At 36.9% G+C, this 18,033-nt stretch overlaps 2 protein-coding genes across 2 annotated transcripts; both read right to left on the reverse strand.

Annotated features, from left to right (window-relative positions):
- Positions 1–3,037: 3,037 nt before the first annotated feature.
- Positions 3,038–8,455, reverse strand: LOC103029516 (putative methyltransferase-like protein 7A). Its single transcript, XM_022675779.2, has 3 exons — positions 7,888–8,455; positions 5,987–6,072; positions 3,038–5,262 (listed from the first exon to the last, which is right to left on the reverse strand). The coding sequence occupies exons 1-3, from the start codon at positions 8,383–8,385 to the stop codon at positions 5,115–5,117; spliced, it is 732 nt and encodes a 243-aa protein (XP_022531500.2). The 5' UTR covers positions 8,386–8,455; the 3' UTR covers positions 3,038–5,114.
- Positions 8,456–10,935: 2,480 nt separating this feature from the next.
- mettl7a.1 (methyltransferase like 7A, tandem duplicate 1) lies at positions 10,936–16,351 on the reverse strand. The gene is made up of 3 exons (XM_022675780.2): positions 15,789–16,351; positions 14,720–14,805; positions 10,936–13,320 (listed from the first exon to the last, which is right to left on the reverse strand). Exons 1-3 carry the CDS (start codon positions 16,284–16,286, stop codon positions 13,173–13,175), a joined length of 732 nt encoding a protein of 243 aa, XP_022531501.1. The 5' UTR covers positions 16,287–16,351; the 3' UTR covers positions 10,936–13,172.
- Between the last annotated feature and the right edge of the window lie 1,682 nt (positions 16,352–18,033).

Raw genomic sequence — 18,033 nt, forward strand, 5'->3', positions numbered from 1 at the left:
GGCCTCCTACAGCCCCACCAATTTGTTGACTAGTGATGATCACCAGATGACCTTCTGTATTGAACTAGGTCTATGCTCACTTTGAAAGTCCAAGAGGCTGCGTTCATTAGCCCAATTGTTTCAATTCCAAAAAGAATCAAAAGAAAAAGATGAGTAAAAGACACAGACAGTAATAAAATGCTTAGAGAAGCTTAGAATTTTACACACGAGAACCATCATCCCACCTAATCTGGATAAGCACCAACCAACCAAATCATTCCATAGAGGATGGTGTGTCAGCACTCCACTCTGCTCTGACACACTAAAAAGAACCAGACGGTTATGTGAGAAAGCTATTTTTGTGGTCTTTAGCTTTGCATTTAACACGACCACCCCCCACACAAATACTGCTCACAAAACCACAGAACCTACACATTGGTTCTGCTTGGACTTCTTCATGGTTCGTCCACAGTAGGTCAGAATGGGAGAAACTGGGCTGTGTGCAGAGTCTTATGCTTTCCACATTCTTCACACTTTCAGACAAAGGGACTTAATGTAGAACATTTGAGACAAGTGTTCCATCTGACCAACTTCACCCTCCATATTCAATAGAGTACCCAGGTAGCTCACATCTGGTCAAAAATGCAGACCAAGCTAAAGAAGTGACTGTGGATTTTCTCTAGGAACACAACCAAAACCATCCAAACCAACTGCAGGACAGTGTGTGCAAAGATCTGCATCACAAGATGCCAAAGCCTACTGTTTGAAGGGGGCTCCCAATTTTAGACAGTGTTTTTATTACCTGCTTGAAAAAGAAGGGCAGCAACGTCAAACACTACATCCCCAATCACTCCATGTTTGAAGTAGAGGAAAACAATACTGTAAGTTCCTACACCAACAGGCTGAGGAACTGCTTCTTTCCTGAAGCGGAGGCCTTTGCCACACTGTACCCTTCCCATGCCAAACAAACTACTGACCATTAGGACTGTAAGCACGCACACACACACAACAAGGACTTAAAAATACTGCGACATCTACATGAGATTTTACGACATCCAAATTCTACTTCCATAGGCAATAATACAGAGTTGGTCCTCCCTTTTTATGCTATAACAACGTCCAGTTTACAGGAAAGGATGTCTGGAAAGGAGTCTGTAAGAAGATTTATCAATTCATGCAGAAAATTTGTGAGGCCAGACACTGAGATCTGGCTCAATATCTCTGTTTTAATTCACCCCAAGTTGTTTCATAGGACTGATGTCAGGGCTTTCTGTGGGTCAGTCATGCTACAACAGAAAATGGACTTCCTCAGATTTTAGACAACATTAGAAGCAAACTATTGTCCAAAATGTCTTGGTGTGCTGAGGCATTAAGATATACTACCAGTGGAACTAAAGGGCCTAACCCATTTAAAATAACTCAAAATAACCACACAGCATTATTTTTCCTCCAACAAAACCAGTTGGCACAATGCAGTCAGGAAGGCATATGAAATTCTGTCTTTTTGCCAAACCTAGACTAGACTTTTTAATCAGACTTCCAGACAAAGAAGTGCTGCCTGTGCATTTCATTAGCTGATGTCAAAAAGGAAGTTTTAAAACTTTGCAGTTATTGAACAACCAGAACATTGAATACTTCTATGCAGTATGTCAATCAATCAATTGATTTTTGGTATATCAAGAAGCAAGGAAAATGTAACATTATTGCAATGACAGCATCTTATTACAAAACCATGCTGAACTTTTAGTAAGAATGGCCTATTATTTCACTAATGCTTGTAACTGCAAACTGATTGACTAGGTGATACATTTTATACACTTAATTAAATAGAGTGTCATAATACTTGTGTCCATACACCTTCAAGTAATGCTCAATTGGTGTTAATGGGGACAGTTTGGGTCACTGACCAAGAGTAACAAGATATTTTAAAAATAAAATAAAAAAACCTGAAGTTAAAGTGTTTTACAGCGTACTGTGGTGGCACAGAGTATGGGAAGTTCCCATCCCAAGTGCCATTAGTTTCTGTTTATTTGGGTTATTAGGGCTTGTTGTAGTGGTTCTGCTGGTGGGGTGTTATTCACCCTCGTGGTGTTGGGATAGAGGATGGATAAGGGCTCCTTCAGTGGTCCTGCCATTTCAAAACATGAACCACTGCTTGTTTCATGTTCTCTCCTTGTTTTATATAAAGGATTTATATTGCTTAACTGGACTATTGCCAGGCCTCATTACTGCGCCCCAATGATGCTACAGTACGATTGTGGCTATTCACTAGTTTTACCAGCTAAGCTTATTTTAGTGGCTTGCTAATCACTTTGTGCTGACTCATGGTTGCTCATGCACTAGAAACCTTCCTATTCTTCTTTTTAAATGAGGTAATGCAACTATTGTTAATGATAATAACCACAATTAAATTGAAAGTATTTGATCTACACCTCAGTCAAATTCCAGGAAGCACCTCATTGTTTCAGTATAGCTACTGGCTTTCATGACTATTCAAAAAAAACTGTTGCCCAAGGCTAAATGAAAGCTATGCCAATTAAAACAATAAATTTTAGTAAATTACTAATAAAAGTCACACCAATGGCATCAGTGTTCTGTGTGAGTGTCTCTACAAAACATTTTGGGAAAGGGGTATAATCCAACTGATTTCTAAAGTGATTCCTTAAATTAAAAGCCATTTTTTAAACTATTTATCAGTAAATGTAAATAAAAAACACTCTAATGGTTGCCTATATAAAAATTATAACAATGCTTATAATTAACTTTGTGCACGTAGTAGAATTATCTTGTCTGTAACATTTAGCCATAACAGGGTGCCCTACTAGCCAATCATCTAAATAATTCAAATATACAAAAATAAAACCTGTTAGTTTGTATATTATACATATATCCCAGACTCCTGTTATGCACCTTTTAAAAACTGATAAGGCTTAATATGTGTAAATATAATTATAAGTGACATTTTTTCCCCCAAACATACCCAAGTTTCCATTGTGGTTCTGATATTGTCAGCACAGTTCCTCCACATTCACACAGTGACAGACACAGAGAACATGTGTTTATTGGATTCAAATCCCAGTATCTTTTTTATTTTATTTTTACAACCTAAGTACATACTAACAAGGATCTATTGATACACTGTATCATCTAATATTCTAGTTTCTAGTTTTAGCGGGATTTTATAAAATTTGTGCTGTTTTTGTGTTTATAAGGCAATTTATGTAATTTAAGGCCATCTCTGCTTATGTTGAATATTAAGCATGTTTTGTATATTATTATTTTGCTCAGCTGAGCTTTCCAAAAGGCCCATTTAGGCCATTTAACTGTGACACTGTTGTTTTATTGAATAATGGAGAAACCGTTTCATTGAATTAGAATAATTTTTATTATAATTACAATCATCACTTTCTCAGTATTTTGTGGCTGCCCCCTTGGCTTGTATGACTGCCTGAAGTCTCCGCGGCATCGATTTGACCAGCTTGTTGCAAGTTTCCGCACTCACAGCTTCCCAGGCAGTGGCGATGTTCTGCTTCAGTTGGTCCAGCGTAGTAGGCTTTCTGTCGCGAATTTTCCGCTTGACGATGGCCCAAAGGTTTTCAATGACATTGAGGTCAGGTGAGTTGGCCGGCCATGGCAAAACTTCAAGCTGTTTTTTAGTGAACCAATCTTTGGTCGACTTTGCCACATGAGCCGGTGCAAGATCCTGTTGAAATATGAAGTCTTCTTCGCCAAACTGTTCCTCAACAGTCGGAATCAGGAACGTTTCCAGAACATCTTGATATACGGCAGCATTGACAGTCTTCTTGAGGAAGCAGAGTTTAACTACACCTCGAGCGGACATGCATCCCCAGACCATAACGCTTTGGGGAAACTTGACGGATCTTTTCACGCACTCGTGGTTGTAGGTTTCGCCACCACGACGCCAGACACGAGGACCTTGGTCACCGAAGGAGATGCAGAAGCGTGATTCGTCACTGAAGACCACTTTCTGCCAGTCTTCAGCAGTCCACTCGCCGTGTTCTTTGGCCCACTTCAGCCGTTTCTCCATTTGTTTCTTGTTCAGCATCGGTTTTACTGCTGGAACGCGAGATTTGAAGCCGAGTTCGCGCAGACGACGGTAAGTGGTTGATCTGGAGACGTCAGCGCCGGTCTGCTTGTTCCACAAGTCGGTGAGCTCGGAAGTGGACTTGAACCGGTTGCTGACTGCGATCTTTCTCAGCTGCTTGTTGTCGCGAGCAGAAGTTTTTCGGACGCCGGAACAGTTGGTGCACTTGCTGCAGTTTTTCTTGAGAGCTTTGCAGACGGAAGACTGGCTGATGCCGAGCTGCTCAGCAATTTTAGTTTGGGTCAAGCCTTGTTGGCGAAGGGCTTGAATTTGAGCCACTATTCCGGTTGAGAGGTCGCGCTGCTTACCCATGATTGATTTTACAACTTAGAAATTCTACTCAACCCTGACTTTATACTGCACAGTGAACACTCTTCACAGAAAACAAAAATTCGAGCATTTATTCTAATTCAATGAAACGGTTTCTCCATTATTCTAATTCAATAAAACAACAGTGTCACAGTTAAATGGCCTAAATGGGCCTTTTGGAAAGCTCAGCTGAGCAAATTTTTTTCCAGGTAACGAGTTCTGTGATTAGTCTAACGAGTAGGACAGGTGCGGTGAACACCTGATTTGCTTTCTGCACAAAAAATGCATTCAAAGAATTTCATGATTGCACTATTTCAAATTATTCTAATTCGTTGACCAGCACCTGTATATGAAAACTCACACTTTGCCGGCTGGGCCCTAGATGGCAGTGCTGTGCTTTCTTTATATCCCAAACACTTCAGACACAATATGGGGTAAACTTTTGTGCAATACATTAGAAACCTTGAATTTGTATTTCTTGCAAGGCCCTAAAGGGAATGACTTTTTCACAAATCTATTCAAATAGTATACCTCAGCAGCAGATTTACATGTCAGTCACACGGACATCCTCATATTAAATGTATAAAATCTTAAGAAGCAATTTATAAACATTTTTTGTAAGTGCACTGAGGCTAAATAAATGGTCTTACAAAAGCCAAATATTTGGGATAAAAAAAAATATATAAATCCAACGTGTCCAATGGGTCTGACTGGGCTGACATTATTTCACAGCGTAGCCGACGATGTGTGGACTGAAGACAGCAGCAAAGGGTGCTCTGAAGTGGCAAAACTGCAAGTCAGAGAAACCAGCTGCCTCCAGGTGCTTCCATGTAGCACGTGTGGGATCACAACCATCCAAAAAATAGTACCTAGAACACACAACAAAATAATGTTTCACATCTATTTATCTGACAGTATCAAAGTCAAATCTAGCCTGAACAAACACTGCACTAGTGTACTTTGACCTCAACAGAGATATGGCAGATACAATATAGTGCAATTCATGCATTATCACAATGGGGGATCAGGGGTCTTTAATGATTTACAATAATATGGAGACTATTTTGTACAATTTTTATGTAGTAAGACAGAGGTCACAAATCTTACTAACACAGGGCAAGTATAGCTGCAGGTTTCTATTACAACAAAGCAAAGTATTATATTAATTTACATGAGGAGACCTTCCACTTGGTTGGAAGGAAAACCTGTAATAACTTCACATGTATTCATAACATCTGCTATACAGAGTGTGTTTTTTCTATGCCTGATTAAAATAACTGAATTAAAAGTTCTCGTTTAAAAAGGTAATGAAATTAAACTTGTATAATAAAGACATGTTGATTTATGTACATTATTGAATGCTACTGTATTTAGCCTTGTGAGAGGTTATGCTATGAACTCATCTATTATTATAATTAATAAAAATGCCATTGTGTATGTTTACTTCATTATCTGAAATCAAACTAATCAAACATTTTTACCAAAAAAAAAAACTATGCCTAAAAATATGTGAACAAGTATAGGTAACTGTGGGTACTGTGACACTGTGTGCAGTTGCGTGTTTGTATGTTTGTGTTTGTGTGTGTTCAGTACATCAAGGGCTGGAAAACATGCTGAAGGAAGTATGTCCAGGTCGAGGGGTCTGCTGACACATGCTCTAAAAAGAAGAATGCTCCACCCTGTAAAACAAACAGAAATGTTACTCTTACTGTGTGTTTTTTTTATTATCCAATAATGTAGGTGTGGGAGACCAGATGCTCGGAGAGGAGTACTGCAAAATGTATTGCACAAAGCTGTATATGTACGCTAAGCAATAAATCTGTATTCCAACCTGGGATAGATTTATCACTAACTATTTGAGCATGGCACTAGTAAAGTTTCCAGTGTACATTCTTATAATTAGGTCACATACAAATACATAAATATACATTAATTAATTTAATCTAACAAATGAAGCCACTTGTAGGATTATTAGTATTGCTAATCTTTGAAACAGAATCTGAATAAATATCTCAGACACTAAATTTACATTATCTTCCAGTAAACCATATTGCCATATTTTGATTTTTATTTGGCATCTGTTATTCTATTCTATATTTTAAAAAAATACACTTCATACGGCCATGTGAAATCAGTTTTGTTTTTTGGCAAATTAGTTTTTTTCTATTTTTGTTTTTTTTTGTCACATTTTTTATGTTTTAACAGTGCTGTCAGGCGATTAAGTAAAATAACTTTAATTACATGCTATGTAATTAATCAGTCTAAATTAAATCACATTTAATCACATTTATTATTAAAGTATTTTAAACTGTACAACTCAACTTCATTTTAGGTCAGGAGCAAATAGACTTCCCTGTAATGTTCCCAACACAAGTCAGTAATAGATTATGTCAATTCTGTACATCTCTTTCAACACTGGGCCATTTTTTATAGCTGCACCTTTTTAACATTAACATTTTCTTATTTAATCATTATTAGTACTGGCTGGCTCTCTTGCAGCAACTGGATAGTAGCAACCTCTGTTGGTCTCTGCAGCAAACAGAGCAAACGAAGCTAAACTTCAGTGATGCAATAAAATACAGGAAGTGCACTTTTACCGACCAAACATTACACTTACTGGACAAACTGGGTATCCAGTTTTTTTTAATCTGCATTGCTTTTGGTGCTTATTCTAAGCCATTAACCAAGCTGAAGAGACAAAAAGATTAAGAGACCACTTCAGTTTCTGAATCTGTTTCTCTGATTTGCTATTTATAGGTATATGTTTGAGTAAAACGAAAATTGTTTGTATTCTATAAACTATGAACAACATTTCTCCCAAATTCCAAACAAAAATACTGTCATTCAGACCATTTATTTGCAGAAAATGAGAAATTAATGAAATAACAAAAAAGATGCAGAGATTTCAGACCTCAAATATTGCAAATACTTTCATATTCATATTCAAGTTTTGAGAGTTCAAAAATCAATATTTGGTGGAATAACCCTGATTTTTAATCACGGTTTTCATGCATCTTGGCATGTTCTCCTCCACTAGTCTTACACGATAACTGTCTCTCTCTTACACACTGGTTATGAATAACTTTATGGCACTCCTGCCAAGTTCAAGCAGTTCAGCTTGGTTTGATGGCTTGATTATTTCTTGGTAAAATCCAAGAAACTCATGTTTAAGAATATCGTTTAAAATAACGATATTCCAATATTTTGTTGATATTATTGCGTATGATATGATATGGCACACCCCTAGTGTAAACATGTCAAATCTTTTTTTTTTGTTAAATCTGATTTAAGTCACTTTCATGTGTGGTTCCAGATACGTTTTAACATACAAAATCACATAGAGAAAGAATGTAACCCAGTAAATGTTTATAGATGGCAAATAAGGACCATGAACAGTAGTGTGCCTGTTCTCATGATGCTTGCACACATCAGCCAGCACCAGGTGGTTATGTAAGCGGTCTGAGGTGGGTATCAGCTGGTTACAGCCTGCTTACCGGTCTCAAGACTCTCTTTGCCTCCCTGATAACCTTGGGGGTGTTTTGGCACGAGCACATGACCAGTGTACAGACCACCACGTCCACAGAGTTATCCTCCACGACCCTCAGGTCCTCTCCAGAAGCCACCACGAACTTCTCGTACACCAGGTGGTCGTTCTTGTCCATGCTCTTCTGCAGGTAGTTCTGGAAGTGGGGGTTGGGGTCTGTGCAGGTGACCCTGGTGCCGGTGGGGTAGTGCTGGAAGTTGGCCCCGCTGCCGCAGCCCACCTCCAGCAGACGCAGCGGCCCTCCTCCGCGCGGGGAGAAGCGCTGCAGCTCGCGGAACAGCTCGCGCTTCTTCTCGTCCATCTTGCTGTTGTAGGAGAAGCTAAGCTTGTACATTATCGCGGGAAACACGCGCTTGTAAAACCGGCCGAAACCCAGCTGGTCCACCACCAGCAGCGGCAGGGTGAGGATTTTTACCACCAAAACACTGATCTGCAATAAAATCGACATCTTGACCGTAGCTAACGCTGATCCGCACGCACGCAGAGGTTCAGTTCGGGGCGAAGGAAGGGGCGGGGGAGGGGCGCGAGGCGCCAACCAATCAGCAGCCAAGCACTGCAAAAAAAAAAACCCTGCGACATGTGACCCACCCACACTGTCATGATTAGTGTGCAGATTTTACAGCAGTTCATGTTATATTATAATTTATTAACATTATACATTTTAACCCTTTCAGACCCTGCTTCAATTACAATGGGCATCATGTTTTTTTTTATTTTTATATTTTGTTGCACACAACATTAATTACTGCACTGGAAAAAACATCAGCAACACAGACATTAGGGCATGTCAGCACTACAGAACAAATAAGTCAAAGTAATGCAAGCTAATTTTTACTAATTCTGTCATTTAGAACACCTTTTTATTATGTTTAGGAATAAAAAAATAAATTCATTAATTAAGAATAATTAATTAATTTGATTTATTTTCATATAGACTTTATATTAGGGCCGTAGAGTCCTATTTTGTGTGTAATTTTTCATCACTGGAACATAATTTAGGTCCGAAATGGTTAATCCAGTAATCATCTAGCTGCCACAAATTAATAAATTAATGAGTTTGGAAAACACATAAAACATATAAACATATAAAAACTCCCTCATATTCCTTCTCTAGGAAAAGTTGAGGAAAATCCTACGTTTCTTTTAAAAAGGAAAGAATATGAGATAGACCAGTCCATGGGCGTCACATCACACTTAACAATTATTACTTTGGACCCCCCCACATTTACCATGAAATATTAGTTTACCTAAAATAAGTGACACCGGAGGTTATTGCCAGAGCTTTTGCTTAAACTTTTTTTGTTATATGCCCTTAAGATTAACTCTAGGCAACGTGGAAAATGTTTAAATAAATTTAAATATTAAGGGTAAGCTTTGCCTATTTTACTTTAAGTGACAGCAGTAAATTCTTGAAATGATAGAGTATTCATAAAAAAGTATGCCAGCCTAAATTTCAACTGTACTAATCTGCCCTTACAGGTTGACAAACAAAAGTGCACAACTCAGAATTTTCTGGTATATTTATTGGACCCTCGTTCCTCTTGAAATTACCTATGTTTGAATATGAACTCTGATAATGTTTTCCTTTAGGTGTGTATACTTAATGATTACAAGGCCCACTTCTATTTCTCTTTCACAGAGTAAAGGGGTGAAATTCTCCCCCTAAGAACTGAGACAACCCTTAAAACACCTGATACAGATTTAGGTTATATCAGTGGATTGCTAAAGTTTAGCTGGTTAACCTGTTGACTTTAGGGTATAGTATATCTTCAAAAAGGGGACAGGGTGTGTAACAATTAATTATTTTTGTCCATTTCTTAATTTCTCTTTAATAGGACTTTTATGAGATTTTATTTTCTTTTATTTTTCTATTTCACCTTCAATGCTGCAGTCTGCCAACTGTTGCACCCCTTAAGGTGGAACTGGAAAATTAGCTAAATAACTATCTACTGAGACAAACTACATACATTTGTTATGCTTGCTATGAAGAAATGGCATAAAACATTTAAACTACACATTAGACTATGGTAAAATAGTGGTTTTCGTACATTTTAACAGGAAAAATACTTAAATGTGTGCCTTTGGCTGCTTAACATTTACCAACTTAACCCTTGGTAATGTAAAGAAGTTGGGTATTGTGTAATTAATTTATTATGCGGTGTTGATTTTATCGTTTGAAAATATGTTGCAGATTAAAAATGTGAGATAGATATTCTTTGTGAATCTTAAAACAATTCCTTAGTAGCGTATTACAACTCTGAGACAGCAGTTGACTACAGGATACAGCATTTCCACTGGATATTTGCGTAATCTGTGTTTTTCAGGTATTACCACATAAGGCAAATGGAAGTTTCTTTGTGCTGACTCTGTATTTTGTCATTTTTTTCTGTAACTGGAAACCATTATGGCCTTTATACAGTACCCAGGTCACCAGAATTTAAAACAAATTATCTATGTTGAAGCTGAGCAACTCTAAATCTCAGCTCTTCCGAGTACCTGAATACCTGAGTACCTTTTTATTTTATACAGTCCCTATATTAAAATGCCACTTTTTTATTTTATAATTTTATATATAGTTGTCAAACTGGTTAAACTATTATTTAGCTTTTAATGATTTTATTTATTTATTTAATTTGTCTGAAATAGAATGAGTAAACAACATATGTCTATCAAACATTACATTATGACCATCTTCTTGTTTTTATGTCCATTATATATTTTTTGTAGTCCTTCTGCATTTCTGCATATATTATTGTTATTATTAACATATGTTTTAAGAAACATATGTTGATAAGTTTTAGATGCGTTACTAATTGTAATGCTTTATTGTTATACTGCTGTAAATCAGGATAAAAAATAATTTATTGCTATTCAAAAAGGTAGATACTACTTTAGAAATCTGTTGATGAGGTAACAAAATACCATTATAAAAGAAAGGCCAATCACATGACACGTACATGTGTGATAGCTACGGTATGCTTTAAAAAAAAAAAATCAATAACCTTTAAAGCATGTTTTATTTCTGTTCATCAAAGCACACATTTGTGTTACAGTAAGTCACTAGGGCCTTTTACAATCACTGTGGGAAAAAGCTGCCATTGTATTATTCACCATGACTACTGTATTATAAATTGTAAAAATCTGTCCAGAAATGAGAATTAGTGATTATAAAGAATGTTGTAGAGCCTGTAAGAAAAAGAGTGAGTACTGTCAGAACAATTGTATTATATATATTGTATTATATATATAATATAATATATTATATATATATAATATATTATATATATAATATAATATATTATATATATTATATATATATTGTATTATATTATCACACAAGTATGAGTAATAAGTGTCGTATAAAAAAAATCGAATTACTTAATGTGCACGTAAAGACCTAAACACCTGCAAATAGAGCAATCCTGAAATGAAAATCGAAGACAACAAACAACTCTTAACAATACAACTGACCACTGAATACACTTGAATGAACACCTACATCAGAAAAAACTAATGCACTTATGCCTTTATACATAGCTAAGATATTTTACAGTGAGGCCAGTTTTAATTACTCTGGACCCTAAATAAGTATTTACTTAATGCCCTTGCATGACCTGGCAGTATCTCACTTACACTTTTAACAGAATAATATTTCACCACAAGAGGGGAGTATAAGCTTTCTTCTCTTTCGAAGTGGGGACTCTTATTTGCAGGCAGTTATTCACTGTGAAACTGCTGCATTAAAAACATAAACAAATATATTTACCTGCATTACATGCAGTCAACTACTGTTAATAGAAACTGTTAATAGAAAGAACGTCTCTACAGACGTTTATTGGTCTGTTTGTTGTGGGGACATTTTATGAACTACATGTGTAAAATAGTGATTATTTTAGGTTATACATTTTATTACTGGACCTTTGTGTTTTAACTGGCTCACCAATTAATCTTTGTATTTTGTGAATATAATTAACACATATGTTATTTGTTCCAAAGAATTCTAAAACATTTTTACTTGTGGCTCAGATCTTTTCAGATCAGTCACTCCAGATTCTGATAGACCTATCAATTAGAAATGATTTTAGCCCAGATGCACAGATGTGTGCACCTGATTCTGTTCCCAGTTTTTTTTTTTAGATAAAACACTATGCCTATCAGTGCCATCTAGTGTACGTAGACCTTTTAACTCTTGATTTCTTCTTCAGACTTAAGACCATTCTTGCAATGCTGCACATTTTGGCACATTACACTAGAACAATATTATCTTTGTTCTTGTGACTTTGCCATGTATCTTATGTCAAAAATACTTTATATTTCTGCTAGCCATCTCTCTCATTTCATGTTGTTTCACTATCATACTTTTCTTCTGGTTAATTTTATGATCCATTTACTGCTAACAAAAACACTTTTATTGAATATGTCTGCAGTATTTTACCATGCCAGCCCTTGCTGTTAATATAATGTATTTACAATTCAGAAGCTAATGTTCTGATTGGCCTTGATAACATACAAAATTAAGATTAACTTTATATATACAAAAATACATTAAACTGTGACAATAATTTCTGTGTATGTTTAAGGGTCGGTTTTCCAGACAGGGAGTAGGCATAGTCCTTACATGAATTTGACTTTCAATGGGAAATCTTTATTCTAAGATTTAACTGCTTAATCCCTTGCAATCTTCAACAAGTGCTGTTTTCTTGTTACACAAATCATAACTTTTTTTATTAAAAATATGGGAGCAGTTTCCCAAGACAGGGGTTAAGCCTAGGCTTGGACTACACAGCAGTTTGAACAGAGATTTCCTGTTAATTATATAAAAATATATTACTAGGTTTAATCACCCATGCTATGTGTGTAGTGATGTGCTGCAGCACTTGTTTGGTAAAGCTCATGTTGGCAGGGCAGGATTTTCAATGTCTACAGACACCCGTAAAGGAAACAGAGATACTAATAGAGATAATGTAGTGGTAAACTTTAGTACAGTATAATAGAAACTTTGAATGCATTTTTAATGCAATGCCCAAGAAGGGAATTACTTTTTTACAAATCTCGTTAAATTTCAGATCTCAGGCATGGATTTACATCCTCATAACAAGTAAATATGACATTTTAAGAACATTACTTTAGAAGTACATTTGTGGCCAAACTGTCTTACAGTGACATATACAAAAAATAACATGTAAAAATATATATAAATGATACAATGAGTTTATACATGAGTTTGTGTTGCCATTATTTTACAGCATAACCGACAATGTGTGGTCTGATAAGGAAGAAAAGTGGAGCCTGGAATTTGCGAAGCTGCAAGTCAGAGAAACCGGCTGCTTCCAGATGCTTCCATGTAGCACGTGTAGTTTCACAACCATCACCGAAATAGTACCTACAACACATGAGCATATCATGCATTCAATAGTATCAAAGTCAAAGCTAGCCTGAACAAACAGTGGGCTAGTGTAGTTTTTTCCACCACATAGAGATAAGGCACACATAGCCAGAGATTAACATGGGCTTTTAAAATTTTACTTCTTTTACAGTGTATGTAGTTACATTTATACTGGCATTGAGGGGGTAGGACTATATTGTTTAATTTGAATCACCAATCTTCTCTGCAAAAGGCTGCTGAAGATGCAGTTTTTTATTTCAACTAACCAGAAACTATCCTGATTTTAGCAATATTAATGTTCAAACCTTTATCATTTTATTTATTTACCTGAGGAGTTCTTCCACTTGGCTGGAACAAGAACTTATCAGGTTTGTGCATGCAAAGTTCCCAGCATGTGTTATTACAATCTGATTTTGGTGTAAAATATTATTAAAGAAACTGACTAATGACATGGTCGATTTAAATACCTCACTGGAGGCTACTGAACTAACTTCAGAATTGTACTACCTAACTTTACAACAGGGAGGAAAACAAATTAAAATGATCATAAACCTCCCTAGTGGTTAGCAACCTTCCACCTGGAGATCCACTTCCCTGTATGTATGAACTTTTACACAATTTAATTATTTCAATACACATTTAATAATTATGTTACTCAAAGACTTCTGCTTCCAGGATTAAGACAGATCAGATAGAGTCAGGTAGGATAGGATCTAAATTCTACAGCAATTCCTAGAAGCAGGATAGGTGACCACTGAAGTAGAGGAAGTGACTAATCAAGTGACCACACATATAACACATTAACATGCCACAGCCAAATATTTTCTGAATAGAATTGGACAGATAGTAATCCCTTTCCACTGATGACCTTTTCCCTAGAGCATGAAAGACAAACTGTGCGAATCAATACATAATACATACACAAATGATTAGCTATAAAGGGCACCTGCATTTTAAGAATGAGAAAGTAAGTCAGTGAGCATAGGCCCAAGATAACCGTACCAAATAAACTTAATGTAAATTAAAAGTGTCTGAGCTCCAATGTAACCCCTGATTACAGCCTATTTTTAGAGTTGCTGCAAAATCCCTTAAAACCTTCAGGGAGCTGCAGCACTGTCTAGTAGTGCAAGGGATGTTTCCAAGTATCACTGAACTAAATAGAAGTTTTAGAGCATTGTTCATATATGGTTTAATTATATGGACTCATTTCTCTATGACCAAATAGTGTTACAAACTAATCTAGACTACAAACTAAAAATGTTTGTAAATGTTGTGTATATAGATCTGTATATATTATTGTGTGTATTGTATATTATTATTATTATTATTATTATTATTATTATGGCAGAAAGTATTATTATTAGTGCAGTTGCGTGTGTATTTGTTTGCTCATTACATTAAAGGCTGGAAAACATGCTGAAAGAAGTAAATCCAGCTTGAAGGGTCCGCCTGCACATGCTCCAAGAAGAAGAATGCTCCACCCTGTGAAACAAAACAGGAAAGTTATTGTGGATTTCCTGTGTTTATAAATTGACCTGTAGCTGGCTTTATTCTCATAGCACCCCCCATGGCTCATCACAAACTAATTGAATACTGTGATAAGATCGTCCTTACAATTAGGCAGCTTTTATAGGAAAAACTTTTATTTTAGGTCTTACAAACAATAAAACGGGGGCTTCGAGTGGTCCAGCAGTCTAAAGCGATGCCACTATTATCGGGAGATTATTGGTTCGAATCCTGTTCATGTAGATTGCCATCGGCTACCGCAGCCCTAAGACAATTAGTCTTTCTCTCTCTGGGTGGGTAGATGGCGCTCTCTCCCCACATCACTCCAAAGGGTGATGTCTGCAGCACAAGGCATCTGTGAGCTGATGTATTGGAACCATGTTGCTTTGCTTTCCTCTGAGTGCACTGTGATGCTACTCGGCAATGCTACATCATCAGCAGTTCAAAAAGAGGTGGTGGCTGATTTCACATGTATCGGAGGAGGCATGTGCTAGTCTTCACCCTCCAGGTGTTGGGGCATCACTAGTGATAGGGGGAGTCCTAATGAGTAGGTTGGTTAGCTGGCAGTGTAAATTGGGGAGAAAACGGGAAACAAATTAGAAATAAAATAAAAAATGAAACAAACAAAGCTGACTAATGTAGACACTTATAGGGAAAGAAATGCCATAAAAATACACTATGAACAATTAATAATTTAACCTTTAACCTGGACCTTTGTGTTTTCAAATGTACCGCATATATTTCCTTACAACAAGCATCTATAATGTACATTTTATATCATAGTCTCTACATATTAAGATGCTGCCTGAATTTTAGTGAAACTCTGAACAGAAGTACTGTGTACACACAGACATATGAGACAAACTGTCTACACAGATCTGGAGCCTCTGCTTTAAAAAGCCAACAGGTGGTTATGTAAGCGGTCTGAGGTGGGTATCAGCTGGTTACAGCCTGCTTACCGGTCTCAGGACTCTCTTTGCCTCCCCGATAACCTTGGGAGTGTTTTTAACGGAACACAGCACCAGTGTACAGACCACCACGTCCACAGAGTTATCCTCCACGACCCTCAGGTCCTCTCCAGGAGCCACCACGAACTTCTCGTACACCAGGTGGTCGTTCTTGTCCATGCTCTTCTGCAGGTAGTTCTGGAAGTGGGGGTTGGGGTCTGTGCAGGTGACCCTGGTGCCGGTGGGGTAGTGCTGGAAGTTGGCGCCGCTGCCGCAGCCCACCTCCAGCAGACGCAGCGGCCCTCCTCCGCGCGGGGAGAAGCGCTGCAGCTCGCGGAACAGCTCGCGCTTCTTCTCGTTCATCTTGCTGTTGTAGGAGAAGCTAATGTTGTACACGATGACGGGAAACACGCGCTTGTAGAATTTGTATATACCCAGCAGCTCCGCCACCTGCAGCGGCAGGGTGAGGATTTTTAGCAGTAAAGTGCAGGCGTGCATTAAAACCGGCATCTTTCCTCCCTAAGAGCAGAACGATCTCCACACACGCCCACCTGCTAACACCTATAAACACACTGACTTCCGGTTAAGGGTAAATTAGGAGGAGCCTCTCTGAGGAGCATGAGGCAGCAGCCAATCAGCAGTCTAGTACTGTAAAAACGTGCAAGAATTCACCCGCCCACTGTGCTGATTGGCTTCTTTATACATTTTCCCTCATATAATTGATTCATATAAATGAATCAATTAATCAATCAATTATTAATTAAATATATTAAATATATTGTTTGAATCATGTTTTATTCATGCTTTATTCTTAATTGTTTTTTCCATTTTTATTTTTATTCTTTTTTATGTGACTCTCTTTGTATTTTCTAGTTTGTAAAGCACTTCGAATGACCACTGTGTATAAAAGATGCTATATAATAAACCTGCCTTGCCTTCTTCTTCTAATTTTTATTATTATTATTATTATTATTATTATTATTATTATTATTATTATTATTATTATTATTATTATTATCAATCATAATAAAAGTAATACTACTACTACTACTACTACTACTACTACTACTACTACTACTACTACTACTACTACTACTAATAATAATAATAATAATAATATAACAATAACAATAATAATATATGAGACAACATTGCTGATTATTTTCATTAGCACTTTTATTGCCTGCACTTTCTTTATCCAGCAATCTAAAGTGAATGAATTATAATAGTTATAAATAATTATAATAATACTCTGCAGTGACTTTTCTAATTCAGTGGCTCAAAATATTAAAACTATTAAAAGTTTTGAAGGGGGGGGGGGGGTTGGATGCGCGCTGTTCTTCTTCAGTTGTTTAAAGAGGCGGGGGGGAGCACAGAGAAACAGGGCAAGGACGTGACAGATAAGGCTAGTTCCAAATAATAACTCTAAACTTTATATTTTACAATATCTCACGATTTTACTTCTGATGTTTCTGTGCATCACACACTATACACACGTCAGCAGCCACAACACACATTTTGTGGCATTTTATTCAATTACAATTGCATTCATTATGACTACCCACAATAAAAATACCTTAAAGGTATGCCAGTACTGTCGAGATGAGCACATAATGTAGTTCGCTAATTTACTGTAGATGCTGAAGCTGTATTTACCAGTGGGAAAACTCGGATTGCTGCTGATTTATTTGTCTGGTTGCATTTCGTTATTTTATAGTTATTCAGCTCTGCAGATACTGCTTTACAGTTTTAGTTAAAATCAGGACGTTTTTACAAGTTTTTTTCAGTAGGTGTGTTTTGAGCTGTGTGTTGAGATAAAGGTGGCTGTGTGAGTAGTTATTGGAAGCTTCAGAAAGCAGAACACTGTGTAACATACTAGCTTCACTGCTCAGTTGTAGTTTGCATTAGCTGCGTTCCAATGCCTAGGATGCTCCCAAGATGGCCATTTGTGGGACACAACTAATGCATCCTTCGTGGCCCTTGGTCACCCACAGTTCTCTGCACACCTATAACTTGAATGAAAAAAGAAAGAAGAGATACTGTGTCTGAATAAGAGATAAGATAATTGTCATTTACATTTAGATCAACATATATATTATTGATCATACATTAATTAAAGTGCAGCGTGGCATGCATGTCTAGGTTTTAAGGGTTTAAGAGTCAGTGGGTGTCATAGAGGCAAAAGAAGCTGTTTTGTCTATTGGTCTGAGTGAGGATAGTTCTGTACCTCTTTCCAGATGGCACTACCTTGAACAGT

The sequence above is a fragment of the Astyanax mexicanus genome, chromosome 5 (assembly GCF_023375975.1).
Source record: "Astyanax mexicanus isolate ESR-SI-001 chromosome 5, AstMex3_surface, whole genome shotgun sequence".
Taxonomy (NCBI): Eukaryota; Metazoa; Chordata; class Actinopteri; order Characiformes; family Acestrorhamphidae; genus Astyanax; species Astyanax mexicanus.

What these genes read in the sequence shown, in the direction of transcription:
- mettl7a.1 (XM_022675780.2), bottom strand. Translation starts at nt 16,286, where the DNA reads ATGCCGGTTTTAATGCACGCCTGCACTTTACTGCTAAAAATCCTCACC. An exon ending in CAAAGAGAGTCCTGAGACCG is followed by an intron (nt 14,806 to 15,788) that starts GTAAGCAGGCTG and finishes TTTGTTTCACAG; the next exon opens with GGTGGAGCATTCTTCTTCTT. An exon ending in CATGTTTTCCAGCCTTTAAT is followed by an intron (nt 13,321 to 14,719) that starts GTAATGAGCAAA and finishes CATGTGTTGTAG; the next exon opens with GTACTATTTCGGTGATGGTT.
- LOC103029516 (XM_022675779.2), bottom strand. Translation starts at nt 8,385, where the DNA reads ATGTCGATTTTATTGCAGATCAGTGTTTTGGTGGTAAAAATCCTCACC. An exon ending in CAAAGAGAGTCTTGAGACCG is followed by an intron (nt 6,073 to 7,887) that starts GTAAGCAGGCTG and finishes TTTGTTTTACAG; the next exon opens with GGTGGAGCATTCTTCTTTTT. An exon ending in CATGTTTTCCAGCCCTTGAT is followed by an intron (nt 5,263 to 5,986) that starts GTACTGAACACA and finishes TGTGTGTTCTAG; the next exon opens with GTACTATTTTTTGGATGGTT.